The sequence below is a fragment of the Caloenas nicobarica genome, chromosome 1 (assembly GCF_036013445.1).
Source record: "Caloenas nicobarica isolate bCalNic1 chromosome 1, bCalNic1.hap1, whole genome shotgun sequence".
NCBI lineage: Eukaryota > Metazoa > Chordata > Aves > Columbiformes > Columbidae > Caloenas > Caloenas nicobarica.
In genome coordinates, this window is record NC_088245.1 from 146,411,642 (window position 1) to 146,423,658 (window position 12,017).

General features: G+C 40.7%; 1 protein-coding gene across 7 annotated transcripts in view; it reads left to right on the top strand.

The window, feature by feature from the left end:
- BBX (BBX high mobility group box domain containing) overlaps window positions 1-12,017 on the top strand; it is a 144,467-nt gene that overhangs the window by 97,304 nt on the left and 35,146 nt on the right. For all 7 annotated transcript variants that reach the window (XM_065636501.1, XM_065636459.1, XM_065636468.1 and 4 more), the window contains 2 exons: window positions 1,248-1,315; window positions 5,280-5,360. In XM_065636501.1, the coding sequence (XP_065492573.1) occupies window positions 1,248-1,315; window positions 5,280-5,360 (149 nt within the window). The remainder of the gene's footprint in view (window positions 1-1,247; window positions 1,316-5,279; window positions 5,361-12,017) is intronic.

A 12,017-nucleotide genomic window follows, 5' to 3' on the forward strand; every position in this document is an offset into this window, starting at 1 on the left:
CATGAGTGGGAATGGGCCAGGGGATTTCCCAGTGGGCATTTTGGATGCAGCTATTCAGCATCCAAATTTTGCATTAAAAAATTCATCCAAACAGGCAAGAGTTAATTGTGCCAGCTGGCCTCCATTCCAGGAAATGGTCCCGGGCACTTGTAATTTGTTGTGGTAGAGAGAGCTTTTGTATAGTTTACTGAAAGGAAATTGGAAAATGTGGGTGCACGCTTAGTGAAACCTGGGGAAAGTTATGCATCTTTGGTGTCTCGTAATTACTGAAGTTGTTGTCTCAGCAATACAGTTAGGATAAAGCTCTCACGTTGTGGCTGTCGTGCGAGACATTTGGGCCACAGACGGTCTCCTCTCTCTGTGGAACACTCTGTTAAGTCGGGCCCCTGCATTGCTTCCAAGGCACTCCCACAAAACCAGACAATTAGTCTTCATAATAATGAAGAGCAACCACTGTTCTGAGTGGAAAAGCCACTCCAGGAGTAATGTAGTGGCAGTGTTCATTTCATTGCTTTCGTTTCTTGTTGTCATTTTCCGAGCTCTGGAGATCCAGGAAGACTGGAGGCGAGAAGCTGTCAGCATCAAATACTTGGAGAAAGAACATTTATATCTCCACTTTACTTTCCTCAATTATGTATTGTATTGGCAGGGCAACAAGTAGGCAGGCAGCTTGCCTGGCCAGTGCCTGTGCTGTTCTGGCACAGAGTATTAAGTGCTTCATGCTTCAGAGCTGTCAGGCTGGCACTTTTCACCAGTAAATGCAGCTCTAAATTAGAGCCAAATGAAAATAGAAATTTTGCTTCAGAGCTTGATCATGTCACTTTGTTCCATCCTTTTACTTGTTCAGTGGCTAAGGAAGAGAACCAATCCCTTGATAGGAGCATCCATTGAGTTATAAACGTGTGCAGTATTAGAGGATCTTTGTGTATATTTATGTATGAGATCATTACAGTTGCTGTTTTGAAGATATCCATCTCTGTAGTACATAAAACCTTCGGCAGTAAAATTGTAAATCCATGCGATGAGGTGTTAAGCATACAAATCCAATTAAATCCTTCAAACAGCTTTGAAAGCCTCTCCCAGAGGGTACAGAAATGGTTATTTGTGATTCTCTTGAACTGCCTTTTATGGCAGCTTGCTTAGAGTGTCTGTGACAAGTAGTCTTCTGGGGGTTTAACGCTGCAAATGGTAGGTTCTTTAAACAAGCAAATGAATAAACTTAAGACTTGGTTTTACTGTTTTAACAGATCCTACACAAATGGGAGGCCTGAGTATGCTGCTTCTAGCAGGGGAACATGCCCTGACTGCACAAGAGGTAAGGAACTCTCTTTTCTCCCATACCATGAGCTCTAAATGATATCACATCTTCATTATCATTGAAGCGTGAGTGTGTGCATGTAAGATACACGTGCATATATATGGTTCTTAAACTGAGGGACCACCAGACAGATTACCTGTCAACATGCAGTTTGGCTGCTTGTGCATATTTATGACTATACAGACTTGGGTGGCCTTTTAAGCACAGGTCTTAAATACTATTATCATCTTAAACATTGTTAATAGAAAGGAGGGGCAACACTGGCATAGTTTGCTCAGAACTTGGGAGAAAATGAGGGAAATTATACTTACAGGTCTGCTAATCCCACATAAACGCATTTAGTGTCTGCTGATTTTCTGTCAAGGGTATTTTAAATGGATGTATAGGGACTTTTCAAGTCAGGTGTTTAACCTTCGAGTTGTCAGAAGCCCAGATGTCAGGTAACAGTCAACAGACATCAGCGGGAGGATGCAAAGAGGCACCACAGCGATATTTACAAAATTGCTTTGAGGCTTCAGTTGACATCTCTGTATGTTGCCAGTTATGTTCCTATTTTTGTAATTTTTTTCAACATACTATAGGGTTTTTCTTCTGATAATAGAATTCAGTGTCAGTACATGACTGATCTCCAAGCAGTGGTTGGAGTTACTAAGCAGATAGGCAGGAGAGCTACAGACCTTAGCAGCAGTAAGCAAAGGATTTGGATATGCAGTGAGTTTCTACCTGGCTTCTGGGTCTTTTTCATCAGTTACGCCAGACCATGGTGTGTATATGAGAATATTTTGTTGAACACTCGAGCAGAAACGCCAGAAGTGTCTGCTCCAGCTGCTGTCGTTGCGCTAGGCAAAGCCTGGTCCTCACAGCAGGTCTATGAGCAGAAAGGCTTATAAGGATGGGTGAGGAGCACTCTGTGCTTGCCCGAACCTCCCTGCCCATCTCCCTCACTCGCCCGTCAGGCCCTTTGCTTGCCCTACAGCAGCACCTAGTGGCCTTTCTGTAGGTTACTGCCCAGAAATCCCAGGGTTTGTCGTGTAGCCCAAAACGTGGCTCTTCTACCAGTTTCCCCCCTTGCCACTGCCTGGCACATCAGGACAGCGTTAAAGGTGAGCAGGGGCTGTCCTTCGCCTTTGTTCGGCGTGATCCCCTTTAGAGCAGGTTACAGTAACCTGAAGGGAAAGGGAGGTTATGGAGGCGCTATACTTGCGGTTTCCTTCTCTTCAAGATCAAAAGGTTACCTTGTATGCAATGCCAGGTCTGCACAGGGTGGTGTTGCTCAGGGTGTAAATCAGAAGTGAAAAGTCTCCCGGTGTAGCTGAGGACAAACTGGAAAGAGGAAAAGGGAAGAAATGAGATATTGAGGATGTCTGCTTACATCAGGAAATGAAACATATGCAATGGTACTATCTGTGTATCCCTTCCCTCTGGAAACTTCTTTAACATTTTGATCAGGTTCAGCCTGGCAGAGATTAGAAGTCCTAGAGATAATAAATTTCCCACAAGTCAGGAGTGTGTGGGGAGTAGCAGAGTAGAAGAAAAAAGCTCAAATTAGTGCTTCTGTCAAGCTAAGGCAAGAGCATTAACTTTTTAAAGATAATGGAAGTTGATAGGAAGAGCGTAGTTCTAACTACAAAATAATTTCTGAGTTACTGGGCACCAGCAATCTGTCCTTTACACACAAAGCTGTGGGGAAACTGGGCTTCACACCTTCCGTGGCTTGTGGTTCCTGTACTGCGAGGTGAACTTGGCCTCAGAGGCAGCGAGAAGGCTCGTTCTCTGTCTCCGTGCCCGCCCAGGGAGTGAGCACCTTATGGCACTGGTGTTAGAATCATGGAATAGTTTGGGTTGGAAGGGACCTTCAAAGCTCACCTAGTCCAACCCCCCTGCAATGAGCAGGGCCATGTTCAACTAGATCAGGATGCTCAGAGCCCCATCTGGCCTGGCCTGGAATGTCTCCAGGGATGGGGCATCTACCACCTCTCTGGGCAACCTGGGCCAGTGTTTCACCACCCTCTTGAGGGCTCCTCTGCTCCACCATGGTGCTCCTGGGGTGCCACAGGGCAACAGCTCCCAAACCAGAGCTGGCCTGTGCTGCGGCTTCCTCCCTCACGTCGCTTCTCCTGAGCAAAATAGCGCCCTTTCGTACCGCGCAATGTAGGCTCCACCTGCAAACAAGCTGCTTCAATAGACACCACTAACTGCAGCAAATTTAAATTGTCTGGGAAATCAAAGCCCAAATTTGGTTATTCCTGGGAGAATCCCACCAGTGAAGTGACCTGAAATAACCAAATAAGTGTTCAGACATGCAAGCAGCATCCTTATGTATTTCACACCAGTGCAGAGACTCAGACCTTCAGAGACAAGTCGCTCAACAGCAGCAAGTTTGGTACGCATCTCTAGTGCAATCCATACCACTGCTGAGGCACAGACATCTTAAATAGATCATACAGAAACAGGAGAAAAGCAGTAATAAACATTATATCTGTGAAAACAGTAACACAGACCACTGAAAAAGCAAAAGACAGGCATTAAAAATTCATTCTTTGTAACCCCTTGGATTGGTATGCTCCCATAGTACACCGATTAAAACATCCTGCTTGATGTTTAATAAATATAATGGAATCATAGAGGCACTGTTACTGCATGGCTTTATGGCAGGGAAGAAACAAGTTCGACTGTGTATGTAAGCAAATTGTCTTGTGGTATAGTTCCCCTTGGCCTGTTGGTTGCTATGCTTGGATTTAGTGTTTTCGAGGGAGCATGGGTAGCAGATTCCTGAAACAAAATGCCACTGCTGCTATTGCAGCGCTTAAGCATCTTGGACAAGCAGCAGCAGCAGTACAAACTGCATGTGCTGTAGGCCTGCTTATTCTGTGGTGCCTTGCGCTTGCTGGCAACAGATGCAGTTGCTAGCTGAATCTCATGTGTGCATTCACTAATAAATGCTATTAACATACTTGTCTTGGTAATGAATATGAGAAAAAACACATTTGCATGGAAATGTTTTAAATAAACTGAAATTTCATGAAAAGTTTAAAATGGTTAAGGAAAAAAATCCATCCTATTGTTTTTCCTAAAAATTCTACAAAGCCTTCTTCCTTTCTTCTGTTTCCTGTAAGCCATGTTACATACTTTATTTTATAATAACAGTACCTTATGCTTCTAGGAGTTACACATGTAAATCTTTTACACTCAAGTGTGACATTAAATGAATGTGTCTTAGCTGATACAATTCCTTTACAGGATGATGCTTGATTAATACATTTCTGGCTACTAAGAGTAGTATGGCTAAACTTTGTTAATTCAAATAAGGCTGTTGTTTTTGAACAGTCATTTCTTTATATTTTGATTCCAGAAGTTAGGACTCTTTCTTGCACTGTTTCTCATAAGCATCCCTAAATGGATGTTTAGGTACATTATTTGGGCAATTTTAAGCTTGTAGTATCCTTAACTACTTATTTTTATGCTGTCAGGTAGTTGGGGCTTATTTTTCTAATAAGTTTTTTCTGTCACTTAGCAACCTTTAGTGTCTTCAAAATTTTTGATTTTAGCTTCTAAGTAATTTCCTTATTCAGAATGGCAGTACAAATTACAGATATAGCAGTGTTGATAGCATCACCAATACAAGGTAATTGTGTGTGTAGCCCAATATGATCGGTTTAGTATTCTGTTGCATAAAACTCTTTTGAAAAGTTTGGAATTATAGAAGAGAAAAAAAATCCCAGGTATTTTTGGAGTGGTCTTGTTCTTCTTAAGTGATTTTCAAATGCATTAAAATGGGTGCTAAACTATATTTTCACCCATAAATTTGATTTAACCTGTCTGGGGCTGAAACATCAGAGTGCCCATTTTGTCTTAAATACTGCTTCTTGTTACTGCTGCCTGATATTTTGTTTTGCTCACTGTTGCTCTTAGCTTCAGAGAAGCGCCTTCGAGGTCTTACTCTGCACACTTCTTGTTTCAGGTTTCCTCGAGTACTTGTCAATCTGATGCAACTAATTCTATGGAAACCTGTCAGAAGTCATCATTGTTTCAATTTGCAGAGGTGAGTTTCTTTTAAAAGGGTTGTCTTCCCCAGTGTCTTCCTTTTGAGAAGCATCTGATATTCACCTGAAAGAGGAAATCAAAAAATCATAAAATTCATTATTTTATTCCTTCTTTTTGGATTTATGATACTGGATCATTTATCAGGTAAATAGCTCAGACTGGAAGTGCAAGAGAGTGTGTTCAGGAACATGCTGGAAACCCTAGAGCAATAATGGAGCAGTGGTTTAAACAGTAATTTAGAGATGAGTTGTTCCTGCACTTAATTTTAAACTAGTCTTCCTAACTAAAGTTTTAACATGTATATTTGTATATAACTATGTCTTTTACCTATTGTGGCTTCTTTAGTCGTTGACTCCATCAAAAACAACTGTAGTTCTGCAATTTTCCATAATATTCTTCTATTCTATAACCACCAAATAGCTCTATGCAACTATGCTTTAGTTTTGCAATGTTCAACATTTTTGTCAACATATTTCTAGTTATTGCTGGAAGTGCAGCTGTGGTTCTGTGCTTTTTTAAAGTATACACTATTTCATCCAAGTTTGAGTGGATTTCATTGGCATAACTAACATGACAAGAATGAGGTTGCAGAGAATCCTGGTCCGTGTTTATATCTTTCCAACTTTTGAAATAATTGTAGTCAAGTGACATGTAAAATTTTAGCTGTATAAATATTGATTATACAGGACGCTGGGTGCTGTTTGAGTAAGTGCATATGGAAAGAAATTTTGTCATAGCAGAGGCTTTATTACCTGTTTTCACACCAGCTGTTAATCTGACTCCTGTGTCTATAATACTCATTGCTGTGTGTACCTTCATACTTCTCCCTAAATGTCATCACTTATGGAACAGATACATTGAAATCCTAGCACACAGAAAATGTGATTTGGTTTGTTTTCTGTTTAACATCAACCGACAAGACCTTGAGTTCCAACATAAGATCTGAGGCTTTCAAAATGTATTAGAAATAAAGCACTCATCCTTTATTTCTGATTTAAGGTGATGGCCACAGTGAAGTACATAACCTGTAATTAGGCTCTTAACCTGCTCGCTTGTGAGGAAGAGGAAATGCCTGGCATGCCAACAATGAAGAGCAGTACTTAAATTTTCTTAAAATGGGTTGATTCCAGTGTCACGTATCATACTTGTATGGTAATAATTCATCATCCATCTTCCAGTATTTCTAAGATGCTTTTGCATACTTATACTGTCATACTTCATATAGTTCCTCTTGATAACTGTGTCTTGAATTTCACTGGTAAGTCTTTCAAATAGCAAGACAAATACTAGCTCGCTTAAATGTTTCAGTTCATTTTACAGTGCCCAAGCAGGGCAGTGCCAGAGCCGTGTGGGATCAGGCAGGAGCTGTGCTGTGGGCTGCAAGATACACTCTTGCTAAGGGTTTGTGATACCTGGCTTTTCCTTACCCTCCAGAGAAGAACTTTAGTGGGTGCCAAGAAACAAGGTCATCTGCACCGCTAAATCATGCAGCTTAGAAGTAGCTCACTGACGATCAGTAATTAGAAATCCATATTAGCTAGTCTTACTTTTCAAGGACGTTAAGCAGCCTATAGTGAGGCTGCACTGAACCAGTGCATGGTGGTATGTGTGTCAGTGGCAAAACTGGTACTTGTACCAAGGTCTGACACTAATCAGAGGTGTCATTTGGAACAAAAATAATTGACACAGGTTAAACAGTATAAAATGCAGTTACCTTAGTGTCTAGGATAGATTTGGTGTCTCAAAGCACCTGTATGCATTGTGTCCCTGTCTACACTTACCCTCCTTGCTAAATAGCAGTTTGTGCCCTGTCAGCACCACCGTTCTGCTGCCTCAGGTCTTTCACTGAACTGTGCAATACAATATAGCAGGGGGAATAAACAGCGATTGGGCGAGATGTTGGCCAGTTCTACCAGCTGTAGCGTACACAAAAGATACTGAGCTTGTGAATGTTACCTGGCCTGCCATACCAAAGGACCACTGCAGGCATATTTTTCAAATGGCCTTTTAATTTACATCTAGGAAAACAACAAATAAGACATTCTGAAATGACACTATGCCCTGCCTATGGAAGAGGCTGCAGCAGTGTGAAATGACAACTCTCCTGGAGGCAGGAATCCTTTGATAAATAACATTGCAGGTCAAAGGACGCTTATCTCAACAGCTACAAGGATATGTAACAGCGTTGTCAGGTGGTGACTTATAAGCCTATAAATTACCCATCAGTATGTAAAGTATCCTCCTTCTTCCACATGTTGAAGATTGGGAGTTCTTAAAGAAAGATCACTTTTAAGAATTCCTCCCATGTGTTTAATGTGCCTCTATGAATTAACTTTCCACACATATACTCTTCTTGCCCATTTGGGGGAGTCTCGTACTGCTTGCAGAATCAGTAGTACTACAGGTATATTCAGGATGTGTCTGAAAAGACAGATTGGAGCTGGTGCTGTTGTGGAGGAGCCTGTTTGTTATTCTGTGTGCCTACAGAGGTGTGACTACATACAGCACACTTATTTCTGTTAAATGTTGAACTAATTGTGTACCTTGTGTTTTTAGCTTGATTAGGATGTATTTCTTGATGTATTTCTTAGGAGGCCCAGTTAAGAAAAAACAATTTACTGATCCAGGTGCCTGACTACAGACACCCCTATAAAAGATACAGTAAATATCTGTAATCATTAAGGTATTTTTGTGTGTGCCACCTTTTTTTAAAGCTAAGAGTTAATTCGGAAAGTTATTTTGAAAAAAATAGTGGAATTGGGCAGGATGAAGCTATGTGCTAAAGACAACCTTTTAAACCAGGTAAAAGGTACATGCTGGAGAACATTTCTTGTCAATTTTATTGCAAAATATTGCACAAGTGAGTCTGCTAACTTAGTTTCAAAAATCTTAACCATCTTACATTTTAATTAAACAGTGATTTTAGATATCTGCAGACTTGAACTGCCTTTAGTACAGCGTTTTCAAATTGTCTTATAAAACTTGACTTAGCCATACTTTCAAAATTTCACAGATCCTGAAATTATTTCCTGCCTAATTGAACAAACAACAAAATAAAAAACCTGAAAACTGTCATAGAAACGTGAAAGTGCATTGAGTTGCATACCAGTATGCCAAGCCAACTCATTTGGCACAATGGAGCGCATGTATGAATCATCAAATGTTAGGTAGAGGTGCTTAGAAAGTTAATTAGAAACTGGAGAGGACAGTTTTAAAGTCAAATTTAATCTCATTTTCTTGTGAAAATATTAAAATGTGTGTGCAGTTGGAGGGGGTTGTATTTTCTTTTTATATTTTTTTCAGTGTCTAGAAATAAGGCATAGAAATCTGGAAAAGAAAAAAACAAACAAACCTTGTTGGCCATGGTTATTCCTCCTGTGTTACACTATTGTTGTGAAACCTTAATGGCAGTGATTAAAATGGCATTATTCTAAGATTGTAGCCTGATTTAGTTGCAGTTGTTCCAGGGGAAAGTGTTGAGCCTACTACAGAACCTCTTTAAGCTTTCTCCCTCAGCTATTAAAGCTGCTGGTGCTCTTTCAAGTATAAGGGCTTTCAATTTGCACAGGGTGTCTTTGTCAAGTTTGGCAAAAATCCCTTTCTCTACTGTGCCACCTCTTACTGGGTCCTGTCTATATGAACCCATTACTGCATTTAGTAAGCTGAATTATGGTAAGCAATTTGCAGTAGGCTGCTGTCAGCAACGTACAAAAGAAAAGAGAGAGGGAGAGAAAGTAGTTATTTAGCCAGCAGCCAAGTAGACCTGTGAAGAAATGTGAAGTGTGCTGTGGTCTGATGTGCCCGGAGACTTTTGGCAGACGTCCCAGCTCAGTTTTGGTTCTGGCTGGGTGTTCTTCATATGTTCCCTTTCTCTTTGCCGCCTGTGCAGCAGGGTGAATAAGAGTGCCTCTTTGTGAAGACAGCGATCCCATTGAGTAGACTTGTTATTTAAAGTGGGCACCTTTACCCCAGGAGTACAAGTCCCCTGTCACTCAGAAACAGCTCATTATATGTAGACGTAGCATTGGAGTTTTTCTTCTTTACAGCCTCTGTTAGCCTTTCATCCATTTGTCTGCCCCAAGTGCCATAGTCTTCAAATTAAAGCTGCTGAGTATGTGGCTAATGAGGCCTGCCCGGTGACTTGCCACAACAGATAATGAAAATCCCAGGAGTGAGGCTTGGTTGGGTCCTGCGGGTACACAGGCAAGCGCTTTGGATGTCTTCAAAGATGACATGACGTCCTCGTAAGAGTTTTTTGGTTTTGAAATTTGGAGCGTTGCCAAGTTATGCTCTTGGCTTTCTCATTCCGCTCTGATCTTGGAAGTTCTTGGCCCTACTTTTGTCCTCCTCACATATACCTTTTCTGGAAAGCCATTATCTAGGCCAGTGTTTTCAGCGCAGTGGGCTGTGTTCCGTAGCACGGTGGCTGTTGGCAAGCTGTCTGCTCACACGTGCTGGTGCTGTCATCTTCCTTGCCATGCGAGGGAAGCAGAGCAGATGGGACCCCTTGCTCTCTTGGTCTTACTTGGATGCGTGTTTGGCAAATGCAAGCAGATGGTGATGACTGCTTCATGGAGAAGAAACACAAGCACCTCTTAGATATACTGAGCTAAACTCTCATCTGTTATTAAACAAGGAAAATGCTTCCTGAGATTGGAAGTGATAAAATTGCTAGTTTACCCATTTTAAAAACAAAATGAAACCAAAAACTACAAACCCTTCACTTTCAGCTGCTTTTCTGAAGTTTTTCCCTAGGTGTTTTAGTCAAAACAATCGCATGCAGCATGCAAGAAGGTGAAATTTTCTTTGCTAGTCCAGCAGGTTACTATCATTTAAGAAAAATGCATGCTTGAGAATGATTTCGTCTCTCCTGCATTCTCACATACTCACTTTGAGCAGGCTTGCAGGCAATCATTTCTGTTTATGCTGAACAGAAGGGTTGAATCAAAAACTTTTGGTTGAAATGCCTTAAAATCGGGAGTGTGAGAGCCAGTCAGTATCTTCTCTGCCAGCCTTCCCTTAAGTAAAGCTGTAATCTTCCCAGGTAAAGCTATTATGTAAAACAGACAAATATATTTGCTGTTTGCCTACATACTGAAATTATTAAATATCTGTGTTGAAGTGAAATGCCTGTTCTAGGAGGGAAATGAAAAAGTGGTACCATGGCTCATGCTTCTTATGCAAACTAGGAAGTAATATAGTAGCTAAAATACTGGCTGGCATTGTAATAAAAGATAATAACTTGATCCTAGTGATCCCCAAGTTAAACTTCTACATAAGAATGGCCTGTTTGTGGTTGTAGTACTGCAGGTTCTGATTATTGTAATTAAAACTGGAAGATGGTGTTAAGACAGGGAATGAGATCTGTAATCTCTCTGAGAGCTGATTGATCAGCCGTACTCTTACTTCTGATGTTTGGGCAGCAACTTTGGCAGAAGTGTGAGTTCTAAGTTTGTGTCTTGCAGTTTGTTTTCTTGACTATGAGGAGATTTTTCTTTTTTTTTTTTTCCTGAAGTGAAATGTTGGCTTCCTCTCTTTCTATTAGTACAACAAGAATCCCACTTGCATTTTGTTAGGAGCACCCATTCTATTGTCAATGAAATTCATTACTCTTTCCTCACATTGTGCATCAGGAGGCAAGATATGCCTGCGTGTTCTCAGGTTATACTTCAGTATGTGGGTGGTTTTCTGTCCCTTTTCTGCCATTCATATTGCACTGAAAAACATGATTATTTATTACAGTAGAAAGACAGAAATTTGAGGCCCTCTTCCTGCAAAGTGCAGTGTACTCCAGATGCCTTACTCCCCTGGGGTCCTGAGCAGGTTCACTGAACTGTCTCAAAGCAAAACTAGGATTTTGAATTATTTTAGTTTAATATTAAAAATTATTACTAATGCACATTCACCGTATTTTAAATAACTTTGCAGTAAAATGGATGTTCTGGATTGGGGGGTGGTTGTAATGAATCTCCTTGACAACTGAAAAATAAACTTTTCAAATAATCTAGCTCAAGAGAAAGACATTAAATAGAAAGGCTAGGCTGATAATTTTTGCATCTTAAGGTCATTGTTATAAGTGTGATCTTTGATGAAACAGATGCCATGGAAACATGGGTGGTCTTGCCCCTAATGTTGGGGCTTTTCAAGTTGCTGGTGCTGGTACACCAACACCTGTTTAGAAGGCTAGATGGAGGTAAGGTTTTATTTCTTTTTTCTAACTAATGAAAGTGAAACAAGCAGTGCCTGTGAGGACAAATGGTCTGCTTCTGTATCTAACCAAATGGGAAATATTGCTCAGGCTTTCTGGGAGAATTTTATTTAACCTCGACCACCACGGTTCATGTTTTTAAGCAACTGCTATGTCTTGTTCACTTAGTCACATAAAACACACATGGCATGATAGAACATTAGCTGTGGATAGTACAAACATAGAAGAGAATCTGTGAGCCTTATCTAAGGAAGAAATTCTGTATTTACTTGTATCCTGGTGACTTCTAAGTGCCTGTTAACTTCTTCCTGGATGAACATGCCTCTGTGAAGCGAGGCCTTCTGCCAGGAAGATGTGTCAAAAAAAAAAAAAAACAACCACCACCACAAAACTGATTTGACTTACCTTAATTTTTTTGTTCTTTTTCTCCCTTCCTTTACGCCTTTC